General features: G+C 44.8%; 2 protein-coding genes and 1 pseudogene across 4 annotated transcripts; 2 read left to right on the top strand and 1 right to left on the bottom strand.

Annotated features, from left to right (window-relative positions):
- Positions 1 to 988: 988 nt before the first annotated feature.
- Positions 989 to 8,914, bottom strand: parn (poly(A)-specific ribonuclease (deadenylation nuclease)). Of its 2 annotated transcripts, none has more exons than XM_039655610.2 (26): positions 8,789 to 8,914; positions 8,551 to 8,628; positions 8,364 to 8,443; positions 5,632 to 5,699; positions 5,453 to 5,534; positions 4,998 to 5,058; positions 4,768 to 4,930; positions 4,618 to 4,680; positions 4,479 to 4,517; positions 4,367 to 4,406; positions 4,208 to 4,288; positions 4,025 to 4,081; positions 3,828 to 3,905; positions 3,702 to 3,745; positions 3,588 to 3,630; positions 3,425 to 3,500; positions 3,234 to 3,344; positions 3,050 to 3,119; positions 2,917 to 2,972; positions 2,751 to 2,837; positions 2,595 to 2,669; positions 2,360 to 2,501; positions 2,184 to 2,290; positions 1,746 to 1,812; positions 1,558 to 1,673; positions 989 to 1,488 (listed from the first exon to the last, which is right to left on the bottom strand). In XM_039655610.2, the coding sequence occupies exons 1-26, from the start codon at positions 8,805 to 8,807 to the stop codon at positions 1,439 to 1,441; spliced, it is 1,953 nt and encodes a 650-aa protein (XP_039511544.2). In that variant the 5' UTR covers positions 8,808 to 8,914; the 3' UTR covers positions 989 to 1,438. The 2 variants fall into 2 exon arrangements, with proteins under 2 accessions (XP_039511544.2, XP_039511545.2); XM_039655611.2 differs by having other exon boundaries at positions 4,208 to 4,285.
- A 780-nt stretch (positions 8,915 to 9,694) lies between these two features.
- On the top strand, positions 9,695 to 13,018 carry LOC120466920 (uncharacterized). Its single transcript, XM_039655613.2, has 3 exons — positions 9,695 to 9,850; positions 10,855 to 10,935; positions 11,557 to 13,018. The coding sequence occupies exons 1-3, from the start codon at positions 9,754 to 9,756 to the stop codon at positions 12,864 to 12,866; spliced, it is 1,488 nt and encodes a 495-aa protein (XP_039511547.2). The 5' UTR covers positions 9,695 to 9,753; the 3' UTR covers positions 12,867 to 13,018.
- LOC148978417 (uncharacterized) lies at positions 10,855 to 17,581 on the top strand (annotated as a pseudogene). The gene is made up of 4 exons (XR_016168779.1): positions 10,855 to 10,935; positions 13,434 to 13,601; positions 13,778 to 14,657; positions 16,677 to 17,581. The product of XR_016168779.1 is annotated as an uncharacterized LOC148978417 (transcript).
- The last annotated feature ends 87 nt before the right edge of the window (positions 17,582 to 17,668 follow it).

Genomic DNA, 17,668 nt, shown 5'->3' with positions numbered 1-17,668 from the left:
AACACAAAATCAGACATGACGAACAGGTAACAAGTTAAGATAAATTAAAGAATCATACATTATATGATAATATATCGACAAGAGTTAGTTTTTCTAAGTAACACGCAACACCTAATGCCTTTACTGAGGTAAACATAACGTTTGTTTGACGCGTTTCCGCGAAATAGTGACTCTAGTAGCCGATTTCGCGAGAAATTTGTTAAATTATGTTTCTACATATTTCTTACGTTCCTCCATTCGTGTGGTAACGATCAGTAAAGATTATCGGTTCACTCGCGCTCAGCGAGCCGTTGCACTCAGGGAGCCGTTAAAATGACTGTTATTATTTGAATTTTTGCAAAGATTTAACGGAAATCCAGGAGCGCTCAAAAAAGTAAACTGGTAATAATAATAAGAAGGAGAAGGAGAAGAAGAAGAAATCAGGCCTTTTGTTGAAAGCCTAATAAATAAATAAAGTACATGTCTAGGCCACTTGGTTGTGTGACTGGGTCATGTTGATAGTTCATGCGATTCTGCACTGTACTTGAATAGACTTCATACAACCACTACAAATCAAAGTTTATTCCCATAGAAGCTCCAGCATCATTCGAGGAACAGACGACACGATTGGTTTGACTATTAGCATCTATTGCAGAAAGTTATTTTTGATCTCCAAACATTTGGAGCCACTGAACTCTAACGATGATGCAGGAAAACGCTTTATTGTTTAGGCAGAGAATCTTTCAAAAAAAAAAAAAATCCATCATATTCTAATATAAAATGACAGAATTAAAGAATAACTTAAATTAATGACAAGCAAGATCAACTTCTGATGGTCAAAGAGCCTGATCTGATGAGATGATCATCTTGTACTGAGTCACATGACTACATTAGTTCTGGACCCGTTTCATGAATCTGCTGAAGAATCATGTTCACGTCACACACTGAGAATGACGGCACGGATCACAGATCTGAATCCTGTGCTGGAATGAACAGCCCGACACAGACGTACTAAGAAAGACTTTAATTTCATCTTCCCTGGAAAAGGGACCATTTGAACATTTCATACAAAAAATACAAGGATATGAACAGGACATTCATGATCACAATTAAACATTCTTTGACACATTAAGTTTCTTTTTTTTTCTCTCACTGTTAATCTGTAGGAACTAAAGACGAAGGAACCCTCACGAGGAATAAATAAACATTGCAGGACACGTCAACATTTAAAATGAGGGAACGCTCCGGGAAACCGCGGTAAAATACTCACACACACACACACACACACACTCTCTCTCTCTCTCTCTGACAGTAAATGGCTCAGTAACTCCAGCACCTTTAAAACGCTCTGAACTTCGCCCACGTAAGGAGAGGTCACGGGAGGTTAAGTGCAGTCTTCTGATTGGCTGTCGGACACGCCTGGGCTAAGCGAGGCTCCCGATTGGCCGCCGAGCTCTCGCTACCAAACCTTAGGGACGTCGAAGAGCGTCGGCGGTGACGTTTCAGAAGCTGCGAGAGAGAAAACGGTCAAACGCTCGTGTTCAGCTCAACAAGGCAAACCTCGAGAACAACGCTCACCGTCTGAGTTCCTCTTCTTGTGCTTGCGGCTCCGTTTACCTTGACTCTGATTGGCCGAGGACTTCTCAGGCTCCGCCTCCTCATGCACTGGGCTCACAGAGGCTCCGCCTTCAGGCCTGAACAAACAGCAGACAATCAGACTATGGGTCATGACATCACCTGAGTGAGTTAAAGGGGCGGGCACTTACTGCAGTCTGGGCCAATCACAGGACCCCTCTGAATCAGCCACATTAACATATGTTTGTGAGGAGCCTCCTGTGAATGTGACGGAGAAAGTTAGCCAAACATGTTCACTGCAAGACTGAAGTTAACCGTTCAAACTCAAGAACACCAAAGTCCACATCAGTGGAAACACTTTCAGAAGCAGCTGTCTGGATTCTGATTGGCTGTCACAGTGGCGGATGACTAAACTGCAGTGCTTAGACCGATTAGCATTAGCATTTCAGCTGTAGTTATGGCTATTATAGCACTTTATTGTGGACGACATTCAAGTGATCGTTCCCATTATAGTTCTAGTTCGTCGTTGTGATGCTAAAAGTGAGTGTTACTGTAATAGCAGTCTGCTGTGGATGTTAATACAGTGATCGCTACGGTTTGGTTATAGTTGTTGTGATTGTGACACACACCGTCAGTCTTCATCTTCTTGCCGCTGCTGTAGTGAGTCCAGCCGCTGTCGGAATAATGATTCTGCTCCTCTAGAGACGGACTGATGCTCCTCTTGACCGCGTGCAGCCTGAACACACACACACAGGGTCACATGACGGCCGTCCCCGTCCTCAGTCTCTCACACACACACACTCACCGGCTGGCGTCTGCAGTGTCGGGCGTGTCGGCCCAGCCGTCGGCGGCCCATCTCCTGCTGGACGTGTTCTTCTGCCGGCCCTGAAGGTACGCCGCGTACGTCTGGATACGGTAGCTCTCCGCGTACTGGCTGGTGTTCATAGCTACACACACACACACCAGGACATGAACACCACACACACACACACACACACACATCAGGACATGAACACCACACACACAGCTCTGATTCTTACCGATCTGAACCTGCTCCGTCTGACTGAGGGACACGAACGCTGACGTGTCGTCGATCCACGACACCTGGATGTTGCCTGAGACACGACACACACACAGATCAGCACACACACACACACCGGTCACAGAGAGAGAGAGAGTGTGTGTGTGTGTGTTACCGAAGGCGCTGAAGAGCTGGTACAGGTCACTGGTCTTCCACTCTTTAGGGAAGGTGACGTACAGCACGTGATCTCTCTTGGGCTGCACTAGATGGACAGATACAACTGGTCAGTAGATACACAGGTGTGTGTGTGTGTGTGTGTGTGTGTGTGTTTTCATTCTTACGGTCTGGGCCACTCATGTTCAGGTAGGGAATGTCAATGACCCTCATCAGGAATAACCTGGAAAACACATGAACTAAATCAGACCAAGATCAGATCAGTGTGTGTGTGTGTGTGTGTGTGTGTGTGACTCTCACTTGTTGTAGAAGGGTTCCAGGAGTTTGGAGCGAGCAGAGATGTGACTCTTTGGAGGAGTGAGGAACGTCCCTGAGGAGACACCAGCACGAGTCATTAAACAGGCTATCGAGAGACCGTTCCGAGTTCTGATTGGATGAGCTGGTCTGAAGCCACACACACACACACACACACACACACACTCACCCAGGTAGTTTGCCATGGAGATGAAGCACAGTCCTGTGATGAAGGCGTCGTACCCGGCTTCATGAAGCTGCTCCGCGGAGGTGTCGTAACTCCTGAGGCCTTCAGGACACTCTGAACACACACACACGGAGAACATGTGAGAGAGTGTGTGACGCCTCCTGAGGCCTTCATGTGTGTGTGTGTGTGTGTACCAGTGACGGGCGATCGGAAGGGTTTCGCTCTCAGCTGTTTGTGCAGTTCAGCCAGTGACGTGTTGCCGATGATCTCCTGCCACACAAACACTCATTAAACACACACACACACACAGCGGCTCCGGGTCATGACCCAACACACACACACACACACGTGCCACACCTTGAAGGGCTGCGTGGACGCCATCAGCTTGGTGTCCAATAGTCTGAAACACACACAGAGTGTGAGAAACACACACTAGCAGACACACGAGTGATGATCATGTGATCAGTTTACCTGGGAAACACAGACATGGCCACCTCCTTGAAGTCATCCAGCTCCTGCAAACACACACACACACACACCTCATCAGACGGCCACACATCACTCAATCCCACAATCCTCCAGGGCGGGTCAGGTTACCTCGGGCAGCGGCGCACAGAACTGATGGATGGTGTGCATGACGTCCAGCAGCATGTTGTGGCCCACCACCAGCTTACCCTGCCACACACACACACACACACACACAGGTCAGAAGAGGCCAAGAACACTGCGGTCAGTGCCTCTACCATCTCAGTTATTAGTGTGTGTGTGTGTGTGCGTGCGTGTGTGTGACTCACAGATTTGGAGATGGCTCTAATAACCCTGGAGAAACCCACGGCGTCGTTCAGCTCTTCCTGTAACAGATCAACGAGCTGATGATGTCATGAAGTCAGACAGCAGGTCATGTGACACAGGCAGCACATCAGTACATGAGCCGAGTGTGTGTTTGCCCACACACACACACACACACACACACACACCTGCTCTCGCTGCTGTTTCTGCTGCTCTCTCCTCCTCCTCTCCTCATCGTCCACTTTGCTGATCTGGATGAAACGCTCCTTCTGACACACACACACACACACACACACACATCAGAGTGTGTTGTTTGATTTAATGTTTCTGAAAGTGTGTGTTTGTACCTTCTCCGTCTCCAGCGTCTCCACATGCAGTTTAGGAAACCTGAAACACCAGATTAATCAGACATTGAGCAGATAAATCTCTCACACACACACACACACACTCGAGACTTACTTTGAGTTGAGCGTCTGATAGATGAGCTTCCTCTGAAACCTGACACACACACACACACACACACACACACACACACACAGGGTATGAACACTCATGTTCAGATGAGATCTGCACTACAGGATAAGTGTGTGAGGCTGACCCGGTGCACGGCTCCAGATCCAGAGTCTGATCACAGCTGTTCTGGAGAGAGTCCACCTTCTGCCTGAACACACACACACACACACACACATCAGCATCTGCAACATTATCATCAGGTGTGTGTGTGTGTGTGTGTGTGTGAGAGACTCACTCCACGCTCCTGATGAAGTCTCTCTGGTCCTCAGGCACACTGCAGGCTCCTCCTCCCGAGGGGGGCGTGTACGACACGGGCCCCGCCCCATTCATCTGGCCCCGCCTCTCCTCATACTGCTCCCTCAGCTGAGACTCCTCCTCCCGCGTCAGGTATGCAATCCCTACGGCAACACACCTGTCAGTCACACTCACACACAAAGTCACATGACAGGAAGTGAGCTCACATACCGCTGCGGAACACCTTGTTGAAGTCGAAGCCCTGGCTGGCCAGGAAGTCAATGCTGGAGCTCTAGAGGAACAGGAAGGGGAGGAGTCAGAACAGGAAGGGGAGGAGTCACAATCGCAAGCATTTTTATTAATGAAACTAAAGCGTTTGGGAACTCTCTCCAGTGTCTGAAACTGAAAAGGATGTTTCCAGTTGTAGCGCCGTCTCTCAAAACAGAGGCATTCAAAAACGATGGCGTGAGTTTAGTCATGTGACACATATTGATGTTTATAGCGGTATTGAGATGTGACTGAAATATGTTCCTTCACATCACAGCCCTGCACACACTCGCATCAGACGGACATGTAGAGGTGAGCGAGCCGGACCGCATGTACGCCGCCTCCAGGGGGCGAGTTTAAAGGCTTTTCAGGGATGTGGGCGTGGCCTGAGGGGGCGAGCGACAGCACCGCTCTCTCACCTGACAGATGAACTTGACGTCCGGAGACGTGCGGCTGAAGGGCTTGGGGAAGATGTAGAAGTTGAAGGCCTTCGTGATGTACCTGCGGGACACACACACACACACACAGAGTCACACACACACACACACACTCACACACACACACACGGCTGTAACACGGAGGGGGAGAGCTGGCTCACGTGGACTGGTTCTGCTCGTATCGGAAGGTGCAGATGCCGAACTGGAAGAGCAGGAAGTCCATGGAGTGCTGGAGGAAGAGGAGACACGAGTCTTCAGACAAACAGATGAACATCAGAAGGAACGCGGCGCCGCATGCATTTATTATACACAGATTTTCAGGAACTGTAATCAAATGGAATTACACTGCACTTAATAAAGAAATATACATGAGAAATAGAGTTACAGAACGAGCCTCAGTCTCCTGTAGATTATAGAGACGGCAGGAATATGAGCGCTGTCACTTTAAGATGTGCGGGTCCAATACACTGATACACACGAGGACAGAACACACACTCCCTCACTCGAACGCTTTACACACACACTGAAATACTCAGAGGAATCGAAATTAGTTTTCTAACAAGTATCGGATTCCCAACCCCATCGGTCATCTACTAACTTACTAAACCAGCAATTAAACAATATCTTTATAATCTCGATTACATGTTCATCTTTCCTCGAATGACGGACTTCTGGAATCTGATGCTCCACTTCACAGAGACCAGCGCTGTTCCTTATTCAAATCATTTTTTTTCCATGAATAGATGATTGACCTGAAGAATGAAAGTTATATTATATACACTTATGATAAACTTCATAGCAAGCGCATGTGAAATAGGTCTACATCTCAGACGGCTGCAGCTTAAATTTAAGGAAAATATTGTATTTTATTCATATTTACAAGGGTTTTCCAGGACTCACATTTCAAAACGTCAAATTCAAGAACTTCAAGCTTGTACGAACCCTGCGATTGGTCAGATCGCTTGTCAATCAAACTCCAGACGTAGGGAAAGAAACCAAAGGCATTTATAAAGAAGTAAACGGCAGTAGTTTTGACTGTGTGAACTGAGACTGGACGAATATGGGGAATATACACACAGAATCCCCATTTACACAGCACTATCAGTCAGCGATTGGCTCTTATTTAAGAGGCGGGGCTTATTCCACCATATAGAGCATCACAGTCCCGCCCACAGCCGGTGCCGGAAGTGAAAATTCAATACAATTTCTCCATTGACATTTGAGATTTAAGCCATAAAAACGTAACCATACATGGTAGACTTAACCCTTATGCTGCATTAGGGACATTTTTGGTCTTTTGCAGTTTAATTTCTTTGACCATTTTGGCTGTTTTAATGCAAATGGTATGAAATTTGGCAAAATTGTGACTTTTTGGATACATGTAAAAAATGTGATCCCATTTTGCAAAATATGTATAACACACACTGTGTAGATCAAATAGTAACACTCAGCACCATAAAGACCAAAAATGGCCCATTGAAACCCATGAAAACGTTGTTTAAAACTGAGGCTGTCAGTAATACATGAAACATGATTTTTGCACAAACATCCTTTCATTTTGAAGCAAAAGCATTATATTTGCATTATATAGTGTATTCCACCAGATGACGTCACTACATATTTATTCCCTATGGGTGGAAATGCACCTTATTTTAGGCAATAGGCAATGTTTAATAGGTGGCCATTTTTGTGGGATTTTTTGCAAAGTGGGACTGTGATAATCCAAATCTAAAGTTTTCTCTTTGCATTTAGTTTATTGAAAATAATTGAATTTTTGTGTTTTTTCCTCTTATACAAATCGATGGTTTCGCAAACAAAACTGGTAATTAAAGGGTTAAAATCCTGAAATTGAATACATTTTTGGTAGTTATGATGAGGACTGATGCTGGTTAAAAGATTTAACTCGGTAAAAATGGAAAATAATAATAATATATAATATTTTAGGCAATGTTTAATATGTGGCCATTTTTGGTCCTTAATGCACTCAACGGTGTTAACAATCTAATGCAGCACAAGGGTTAAAACCAGCTACGGCTGTACTAAGCCATTGTATGTGCTCATATAAACGGCAAACGTTCATGGGGCACTAACCTTGTTTTAAGATAAATGCCTTTAATCTCTAATCGCGATGTCTTGGATAAGTACTTCATTACCCACAATCCTAAACAATCCCACAATCCAACAGTGATGCATCTGATTGATGGAAGTCGTGTCACGTGTCTGAAAACGGTACGTGAAGACTGAAGATCGCGTGATGACGTAGGGCTAAGTTCATTGGAGACACCCGCGCGCCATTGGATGTGCAGTTGCCACAGCTTAGCCTATGAGCGAGCCAGATACTCAATGTTTTTGCATGTCGACCTGCAAATGCGTTTGCTTCAATAATTCGAGGAAAAGGGGTTTCCCTGCACATTCACTATATAAAATTCACTGGAGGAAAAAGTTCACGTGCCCATCGTCAGATTTGGAAGTCGCTCTTTCACGGTGGCTTTCAGACGACTTCAGTGAGGCGCGGTGGATTATGGGAGGAGTAGTTCCTTTGCTCGGAAATAAAAACATGTACACAGGCTTGTACCCTCGACTTATTTTGTATTTTCTCTTCGTTTTTTCACTCGAAATGATGTGCTGTATGCTTATGAGTTCAGCCGTAGCTGATTATCCTCATACATGCTCTAATACTCTTTAGATATGGATTTTACTAAATGTCAATGGGAGAAATGAATGGGAAATTTACTTCCGGGACCAGCGCTCTCTCGGGCTGTGGGCGGGACTGTGATGCTCTATTGTCCTGCCCATGGACAGTAATAGGAGTAACTGTCTTTATCTATGGATGAGATTAAACAGAAACAAGTGTGTGGTGTGTGTGTGTGTGTGTGAGAGAGAGATTTATTACCTTCCTCAGTTTGGTGTACCTCTCCTCCGGTGTGTCCAGTCCATTGGTCAGAGCACTGACTGACGGCCCATCACTGATTCCTACGACAATAACAAACACAGTATTAACACACACACACACACACACACACACACACACACACACACACACACACACACACACACACTCGCGTTTATGAAACACTGACCTGTGAACTCTCCGTCTATAGAGATGAAGTCCGCCTCTTGCACCGCGTTACACACCTCTGGAAGAACCTCCTTAAAATCTGCACCACACAAGATTAACACACATCAACACACACAAATAAATACAGTCGCGCGCACACACACCGTCGCATTATAGCGCGCGCGCTCGCGAGTAAATGTCTATCCGTGGATCAGGGTGACGTTTTACACTGATGTATTTTGATAATTTGATGGTCTTACTCTGTCTCGTGACCTCCATCCTCTAAAACAGCGAAATAGAAATACACACAAACACACACACACACTGGAAGCTTTAACCCCTGCCACCGGAAAAACTCCCTCACACTTCCGGTCCCTGTCTGTGCATGCAGGGGGCGCTGTGAGGCCCACTGAGTCTGACTTCTGTAATTATTTTCATACATTCATCCAACTAATTCAGTCATAAGCTATAAATGAAAAACTGTTCCAGTGATTTAATTTTTGATAAATAATTAAATGGAAATCATCCAGTAATCGCCTGGCTGTGATTGGTTCATATCCTGCTCGCGCAGAGCATTTAACAGCTCTGGCGCAGAGTAACTGCAACTCTTTTTTACATTAAAAATACACAGTGATTATTTCAACAGACTAATTATTATTTATACCCATCTTACAATTAACCCCAGTAACCATGGTGATCTAATGATTTAAGATGTTTTATATTCAATGTTTTATATAAGAGAAACGCGTAATGAGCTGCCTTGAATTTTTTGGTGATTGAGTGCCATTTTTTCTTTGCCTATATTGCTATCAGTTATTTGAATGAATATTATAAATACAGTACATTAACACTTTTCAGTTGTTTTTATGAATGCTAGTCATTCTGTTCAAATGATATTGAGCTTTATATGTTGTATTAGCCCCTACAGCAGTGAAAATAATTCTCTTTAAGTGCTCCTGTGCAAAAGGCCAAGCTTTAATGACGCTGGTGCCCTCTGCTGGACATTTAATCTGTTGCACTTTAGTATATTCTTATTATTTCGACAGCTCCCTCAGACTCAATGTCGAATGCAAATTTACAGACGCTCCCTAAATCTGCATAGGTCTCCTTCCACAGCCATTGTATTGCCAAAAACTGTGTAATATGTCCGATAAATCTATTGGAAATAACTTTGGAAGTCTGGAAGGGATTAGTTAGACACTGCAGGAGATCAGTGAATGAGGGAATGAACGGTGAATGTTGGTTCCTCCAGGGCAGCAGAGGGCGCTGTGAGCGCATGACCCGGCGGAACATCGAGTCCTCGCGGCTGCAACGCTCCGCTGGTGTGTGTTTACTCTATTTATCTGCTTATTATCTTCTACTATGATTGATGTTTTTGCCATTTTAGTGCTTTAAACGATGCATGCATCTCGCTGTTATTGTATCACTGTTTCATTTACAGTTTCAGGAGAAACGAGCAGAAGTCTGTTTAATTTCTCACACACATTAAGTTATTAAATCCTGAACATAAATGTGTTAAATGAATGAGGCAATACTGTAGAAGAGTCCTGGGCTAGCTGTCACTGACAGATATATGACGATTAAGTCCAAATTAACTTTAGTCCAAATTAATTTGGGGTTTTGTATGTGTGTGACGTGATTTGTTAATGTTTACAGTTTTATGTGTTGGTTAATTAGTGAACTTAAAACACACTGACATACATTTAGACAAGACTCATTTATGTAACGATGGTAAATTTTAACAGAAAGTTTGAACTTTGTTTCTTATGGTGAGGGCATTTATTTCCCCCCTAAAAGTCACGTGACAACCCCGGCGAACACGGAACGTTTCCAACAACGTTATGTAAATGTTATGTTAAGATAAAATGTTCTAAAATAACAACGTTCTTACAACATTATTTATATTTGGTCTCTTGATGTTAAGAGAGAACATTCGTCTGTATGATGGTTTTACTTGAAAACTCTCTCGTAAGTTTGAGAGAACTATTTGTAGTTGATGAACGTTCTCATAATTTATTCATAATTTAACGAACGTTAATGTGCTTAGAATATTACAAATACATGCTAAAAAAAGGTTATATGTGAGTATAAAACAAGGTTATGGGAATGTTGTGTTAACATTTTTTAAAAGAATGTTCTTACATTTTAGAAACATTAAGCTGAGATTTAACTTAAGTTAAAGTAAGTTACAATCCACTAATATTTAACAACTCTTTGCAATTGAAGATCATGTAAAGGTTTTGTAAGACATTAGGACGTTTTAGTTAGGAGGCAGGTTAAGTCCTCTGCGGACTGGGTTGAACTGGTTTTCGTTGTGTCTGTTAAGTGGCGGCAGGACCGGGGTCACATGACGACTCTGAAGACCAGCTGAAGACTGACGGACACAGAGAGGCTCACACACACAAAGGTACGCAATTATAGGTGGGCGATGTGATCAAAGTCTTATTTCACGATATTAAATATCAGTGAAATTTCTTCAAGTTAACTGGTCCTTAAAATGCATAAGACCGGTCAGCCAGACCATAAGAACTAAGCAACGAATTACAAATAAGTACAAGAGAACGAAAATACAAATGAAGGGTTTTAAGTTTTCCAGGAAGCTGTGCTAACAGTGTATTAGGATGGCGCTTTGCAATCAAATACGATTTTAAATAGACTTATTGAAAATAAAGAAACTCAATGTGTGGCGGTCAGTGTTGATATTGTCACAAATAAACAAACGTATGGGAAACCCTGCTGTTTAATATAGTTAGCATGACAGTTTAGCATCTGGATTCTACAGCGCTCAGTTCGGCTAATTTGGATGGTAAGTTTGGCTCAGGAATGCTGTGAAGGAAAAGTCGCACAATAATCGCTTTACCTCGATTATCTTGTTTAAATCGTTGGAAGCCGAAAATCGAAAATCGCTCAGTCCTATGTCTGACTCTCTGTAAGGAATTACGAATTGTGAAATAGTCCAGAAAGTCCAGTATGTTTAACTTTTGTATTATTAGTGTTCATGAAAAATGAGTCGTTTGTTCCTTTTCAGACGCCATCATGGTGAGAACGTATAAGCGGAAGACGACCCGGGCGAGCACGGCGCCGGAGACCATGCTGAAGGCCGTCCGGCAGGTGCTGGTGTTCAAGAAGACCATCCGCGGAGCCGCGGAGGAGTTCGGGATCAACTACCGCACGCTCGCCCGCTACTGCACCAAAATCCCACGGGAGGAGGTGGAGGGAGCCGCGGAGCATCCCAGCTGCAGCGTGGGCTTCATCGCCGCCAGACAGGTCTTCAGCGCGGCGCTAGAGGCGGAGCTGGTCTCCTACGTCTTAATGGCGACCGACGTTTATCACACGCTCCCGCCGAAGGCCATCCGGAAACTCTCGTACCAGCTCGCTGAAGGCCAGCAGCTGCACATGCCTCCGTCGTGGCGGGAGAACAAACAGGCTAGCGTCGACTGGTTCGCCGCGTTTATAAAGCGGCACCCGCTGTTGTCCGTCAGGACGCCGGAGCCGGCGAGTCTAGCGAGCGTGTTTAACAAAGAGATGTTCTACGTGAAGCTGAAGGCGCTGATGGAGCGCCACTCTTTCAAGCCCGAGGACATCTGGGTCATGGAGGAGACGGGCATCACGACGGCTCAGAGGCCGGATCGAGTGGTGTCCAGGAGGCAGCCGGGGTCATCCGTGACGGCTCCCGACCGCGGGCCCCTCGTGAGCGTCGCCGCCACCGTCTCGGCCAGCGGCGCCGTCATCCCGCCCTACTTCGTCTTCCCTCGGGTGCAGTTCCGGGAGCACTTCCTCACAGGCGCGCCCGCGGGCAGCTCCGGCGGCGCGCACATCAGCGGATGGATGCGGGACGAGCAGTTCCTCCACTTCCTGCAGCATCTGGTGCGACAGACCCGGTGCTCCCCGGAGAAACCCTGCCTCCTGCTCCTGGACGTCCACCTGTCGCACCTGTCCATCGACGGCCTCAACTTCGCCAAAGCTAACGGCGTGGTCGCGCTGTCCTTCCCGCCGCACCTCGAACACTCGGTTTGCGGCCCGTTCCAGAAATGCATCAACGCGGCCATCGACTGCTGGACGCTGGGAAGCCCGGGCAGGAGCGTCACCATCCATCATATCCCGGGGATCGTGGCGACGGCGCTGCCACAGGCCGCCACTGCGGACAACATCACGGCGGGGTTCGAAGCCTGTGGGGTTTTCCCACTCAACTCCAGCGCTTCCGGACAACAGGGTTCGGTTACGGACTGTGCGGTCGCTCCGGCGTCCACCGGCTCGTGTCCGTCAGATAAACCCACTCTGGAGACGGACGGCTGCCGACTCGACTGGCTCGAAGCAGGACCTCCATCTCAGACATGAACTCCTCTTGTCTTTTATGGTCACACACACTCTGCTGTCTTTACACCGTTCGCTTTCATCCTTTTTATTACTTTTTCCTGTTTCATGAATTGCTTTTGTTTCACTGCTGTAATATTGCTGACGCTAATTAAATATGATACATTTTACACGCACACATTGTGGAAGATGCTCTTTTTTGCTACTCTAGATAGTGTTCTTCTCTAGTTAGTGTCTTTAAACTAGCCACGGTTGTGACGACATGCCCCACGGTGGGTCAAAAGAGTCTCTTCTGCTCTCCAAGGCTGCATTTATTTGATTAATAATACTAACAGTGTAAATCATGAATATACAGTAAAGTGTCATTTATTCCTGATGATCAGGATTCATTTATTGAATTTTTTTATTTTTTTTTTATCAATGTTGGAAACAGTTAATATATTTTTTTTGATGCATTTTTTCATAGAATAGAAAGTTCAAAAGTACAGCATTTATTTGAAATGTAAAGTCATTTTATTTATTAGCAGATCATTTCTGTCCTCATTTTGAGTTTGATCAGTCTTGTAATAATGATGATGTGTTTGTCTTCAGATGTTGACCATGAGAGCGCAGATGGATGTGAACTGCTGTAAATCAGTGGGAACAGATCTGTCCATGCTGGATATTGAGGATTTCATCACTGAAATCTGTCAGCTGAAGAAAGAGGTGGCGTCACTGGAGGCAAAGCTGAGAGAAAGAGGAGACAAACCCAACAGAGAGGTTTGAGCAGCTCATCATTTCATCCTTCAGCTCAATCAAACCAAAGTTGTGTTAGCTTCTCACTTCTTATGCACATCACTAATTAATCCAGCAGCAAAACATGCTAACTAATCAATATAACCTAAGTAATGAGGCTAAAATCAACAGGTTGTTCTTTGTTTATCTATTTTTGTCAGGTTTCAGTGTGTGTGCCTGATGGGACAGAAGCTCAGGATTCAGTCTGGAGATCCAGAGACACACAGGACTCAGAGCTCAGCCTCACTTTACTGTGTTATACTGACGCTCAGGATCATGGATCCGCTGATCAAACCTCTGACTGTAACGCTGGAGAACTGCAGATGAAGATGTGCTCCGTCAAACTGGAGGACTGCAGGAATCTGATAGAGAGACGAGGAGAAGAAACCACAGCAGAGGAACAACAACAACAGAGCCATGAAGATGATGGAGATCAGAATAATGATGAGGATGATGGAGATCAGAATAATGATGAGGATGATGGAGATGAGAATAATGATGAGGATGATGGAGATCAGAATAATGATGAGGATGATGGAGATGAGAATAATGATGAGGATGATGGAGATCAGAATAATGATGAGGATGATGGAGATGAGAATAATGATGAGGATGATGGAGATCAGAATAATGATGAGGATGATGGAGATCAGAATAATGATGAGGATGATGGAGATGAGAATAATGATGAGGATGATGGAGATCAGAATAATGATGAGGATGATGGAGATGAGAATAATGATGAGGATGATGGAGATCAGAATAATGATGAGGATGATGGAGATGAGAATAATGATGAGGATGATGGAGATCAGAATAATGATGAGGATGATGGAGATCAGAATAATGATGAGGATGATGGAGATGAGAATAATGATGAGGATGATGGAGATCAGAATAATGATGAGGATGATGGAGATGAGAATAATGATGAGGATGATGAAGATGAGAATAATGATGAGGATGATGGAGATGAGAATAATGATGAGGATGATGAAGATGAGAATAATGATGAGGATGATGAAGAGTTTATTCCTGCAGGTGTGTTTCTTTCATGATCTTGTGTTGTTTCCCTGACACTTGAGAGTCCTTCATTAGACGTGGAGAGGAACAACAACAACAGAGCCATGAAGATGATGGAGATCAGAATAATGATGAGGATGATGGAGATCAGAATAATGATGAGGATGATGGAGATCAGAATAATGATGAGGATGATGGAGATGAGAATAATGATGAGGATGATGGAGATCAGAATAATGATGAGGATGATGGAGATGAGAATAATGATGAGGATGATGAAGAGTTTATTCCTGCAGGTGTGTTTCTTTCATGATCTTGTGTTGTTTCCCTGACACTTGAGAGTCCTTCATTAGACGTGGAGAGGAACATCTGCATTAGTGATGGGTCCGTCATGAATGATTTGTTCGTTTTGAACGACTCTTTAATATGACTCAGGACTATGAGTTGTCTCAGAGAGTGATTCGTTAGTTTTGTGTTATCTCATGCGCAACATCTCTCGAGTCTTCAGGTCCGAGTCTTTGTTCTTCACTTTAATCTTTTTTCTTATTCAAAATGCGATCAACATTTGATGTGTTTGGGCAATTCGGCTATTAACATGTAACACTTTAAATACTTTCTGCTGAAATGAACGAATGACTTAAAGTGGACTCAGACTCGAAGTTGGTGAAATGATGGATCTTCCCACTTCTGCTCTGCACAGTCAGATCTTTAAAGGTTCGGCTTAAAAACTCGCTTACAGCACCTGAAGAGCTCCAGGTTTGTTGTCCTCATCTGTAGGGCTGCATGATTCGGTCAAAAATTTATTTATTTATTTCAGGTTTATTGTGCCAGAATTAGCCAATAGGCTATTTTACATCTGCTGTCCATGGACAGATCTTGATGTCACACCTAAAAAAAACAAAACATAAAAACAATATAGCTAGGACAATAACTAACGACAAAGGTTTCCCCTGTCTAAACACGAGAGAAAACAATGAGCCAGCCACCCGCACATGAGGTACAAACAAGCAAAAATTGGTAATTATTTTTTCATATATTATGAAAAAACACTTTATAATGACCCGTTTAAGGAATTAACATGAACTAACACGAAGCAATATATTTTTACATTTTATTAACTTTTGTTAATGTAAAAATGTTAATAAATACAAATCTTGAAATTAACATAAATAAATGCTGTACAAATATTTATTCAATTATTGTTATTCTTTGTTAACAAATGCAACCGAATTGGAAAGTGTGACTCTTTAGCACTTGTAATAATACTATAAAAGTACATTATAAATAGGGTTAGGTATCGTTTGAATTTGAACGATTCTGATTCCGATTCCGATTCCTTGTTTCGATTCCGGTTCCTAACGATTCTCGATTCCGATTCTTTTAAGAGGCAGGGTCAAAAAAGTTTAGCTAACCTTGCTAACCAACAGTCTTTCTGAAGGAAATACTCCTTCTGTCACAAATACTTGTCACAAATTTTGCATTTTGCCGAGATTTCGTTATTTTTAGAAAAGTGAAGCCACACTTTGGACCGCCGACGTAAGCTACTCATGTTCGACTCGCGCGGTTATGCCAACACTTCCGGTAGACGCTTCTTCGTTGGTGTTGTTCAGCGGTTTCTTCTTCCGCTCGGCGGACTGTGAATATCGAAACTAGGAATCGAAATTTGAACTTTTGAACGATTCCGGGAAAAACGAAAAGTTAGTCCCGTTTCCAATCGATACTCGATTCTCGATACCCAACCCTAATTATAAATGTGGTGAAATAGGTGGCATGTGCCGGCATGAGTTCGTTTAATTAACTAACAGGCTTCACGATTAATAATATCACGATCAATACCCATCAATTAAGAATTCGTACCCTCGTTTTAGTAAATCATGGCCATTTTGTAATCATGTTTCAATTGTTTTAGACAATATGTCCACAATTTACCACAACAAGGGAGCATAAGAAGTCAGTTTTTATACAGTTTATGTGATTCCTGGCAGATACACTACATTTTAAAGTTCAAAATTGTATTTATCATTTTATTCCTTTCAGATGAGAATGGAGGTTCATCATCCGACGGAGAAACGGCCTCAACATCCAGAGATCAGCTGACGGCCGAAACCCTGAGCTCGCCGGTACACGAGAGCAGACGCACAGAGCGGACGGACCGCAGCGTTCCCTCCTCCGCGGAGAGCAGACTCCAGGTTAAAGAGCGTCGCTGCAAGCCGTGATGGAAGCTGTTTCACACTCCTGCTGGTCTGAGAGCGCACCTGAAGACGCACGCCAGAGACGAGCCGCTCCACTGCGGCGAGTGCCACAAGAGTTTCAGCTCCAAAGGGAACCTGGCCGTTCACAAGCGGATCCACACGGGGGAGAAGCCGCACCAGTGCCCGCACTGCGACAAGAGCTTCCGCCACAAATCCCACATGAAGAAGCACGTGCGCGTCCACACCGGGGAGAGGCCGTACCAGTGCAGCGAGTGCGGGAAAACCTTCGCCAACTCCAGCTGTCTGAGGACACACCACAGGACACACACCGAGGAGAAGCCGTACCACTGCACACACTGCGACAAGAGCTTCCGACAGCTGTCTCATCTGACGTGCCACGAGCGGATCCACACCGGAGAGAGGCCGTACCTGTGCTCCTCCTGCGGGAAGAGCTTCTCCGACCCGCGGCACTACCGGATCCACCAGCGGCTGCACACGGGGGAGAAGCCCCACGACTGCTGCGTCTGCGGGAAGAGCTTCAGTCAGAGCGGACACCTGCTGAAGCACCAGAGGACCCATACGGGAGAACGCCCTCACAAGTGCTGTCGCTGCGAGAAGACGTTCGCTCGAGCCGACGCGCTGAAGGTCCACGAGCGAGTTCATACGGGGGAGAAACCGTACCGCTGCGCCGTCTGCGGAGAGAGCTTCGCTTATCTAGGGGGTTTCCAGAGCCATCAGAAGAAACACTGAAGAAGAAGAGCTGCCCTGACTTCATAGACGTATACACTAGACGTCACCTTGGATACGGCAGTTCATTGCGTCAATAGAGCCGCCATC

The sequence above is a fragment of the Pimephales promelas genome, chromosome 6 (assembly GCF_988280905.1).
Source record: "Pimephales promelas chromosome 6, fPimPro1.hap1.1, whole genome shotgun sequence".
In the NCBI taxonomy this organism is placed as follows: domain Eukaryota; kingdom Metazoa; phylum Chordata; class Actinopteri; order Cypriniformes; family Leuciscidae; genus Pimephales; species Pimephales promelas.
This window is presented reverse-complemented; position numbering and strand designations above follow the sequence as displayed.

What these genes read in the sequence shown, in the direction of transcription:
- parn (XM_039655610.2), bottom strand. An exon ending in CTCCATGGCAAACTACCTGG is followed by an intron (nt 3,120 to 3,233) that starts GTGAGTGTGTGT and finishes GTGTCTCCTCAG; the next exon opens with GGACGTTCCTCACTCCTCCA. An exon ending in CAAGAAGATGAAGACTGACG is followed by an intron (nt 1,813 to 2,183) that starts GTGTGTGTCACA and finishes TCACATTCACAG; the next exon opens with GAGGCTCCTCACAAACATAT.
- LOC120466920 (XM_039655613.2), top strand. Translation starts at nt 9,754, where the DNA reads ATGAACGGTGAATGTTGGTTCCTCCAGGGCAGCAGAGGGCGCTGTGAG. An exon ending in GCGGCTGCAACGCTCCGCTG is followed by an intron (nt 9,851 to 10,854) that starts GTGTGTGTTTAC and finishes GTGTCTGTTAAG; the next exon opens with TGGCGGCAGGACCGGGGTCA. An exon ending in AGAGGCTCACACACACAAAG is followed by an intron (nt 10,936 to 11,556) that starts GTACGCAATTAT and finishes GTTCCTTTTCAG; the next exon opens with ACGCCATCATGGTGAGAACG.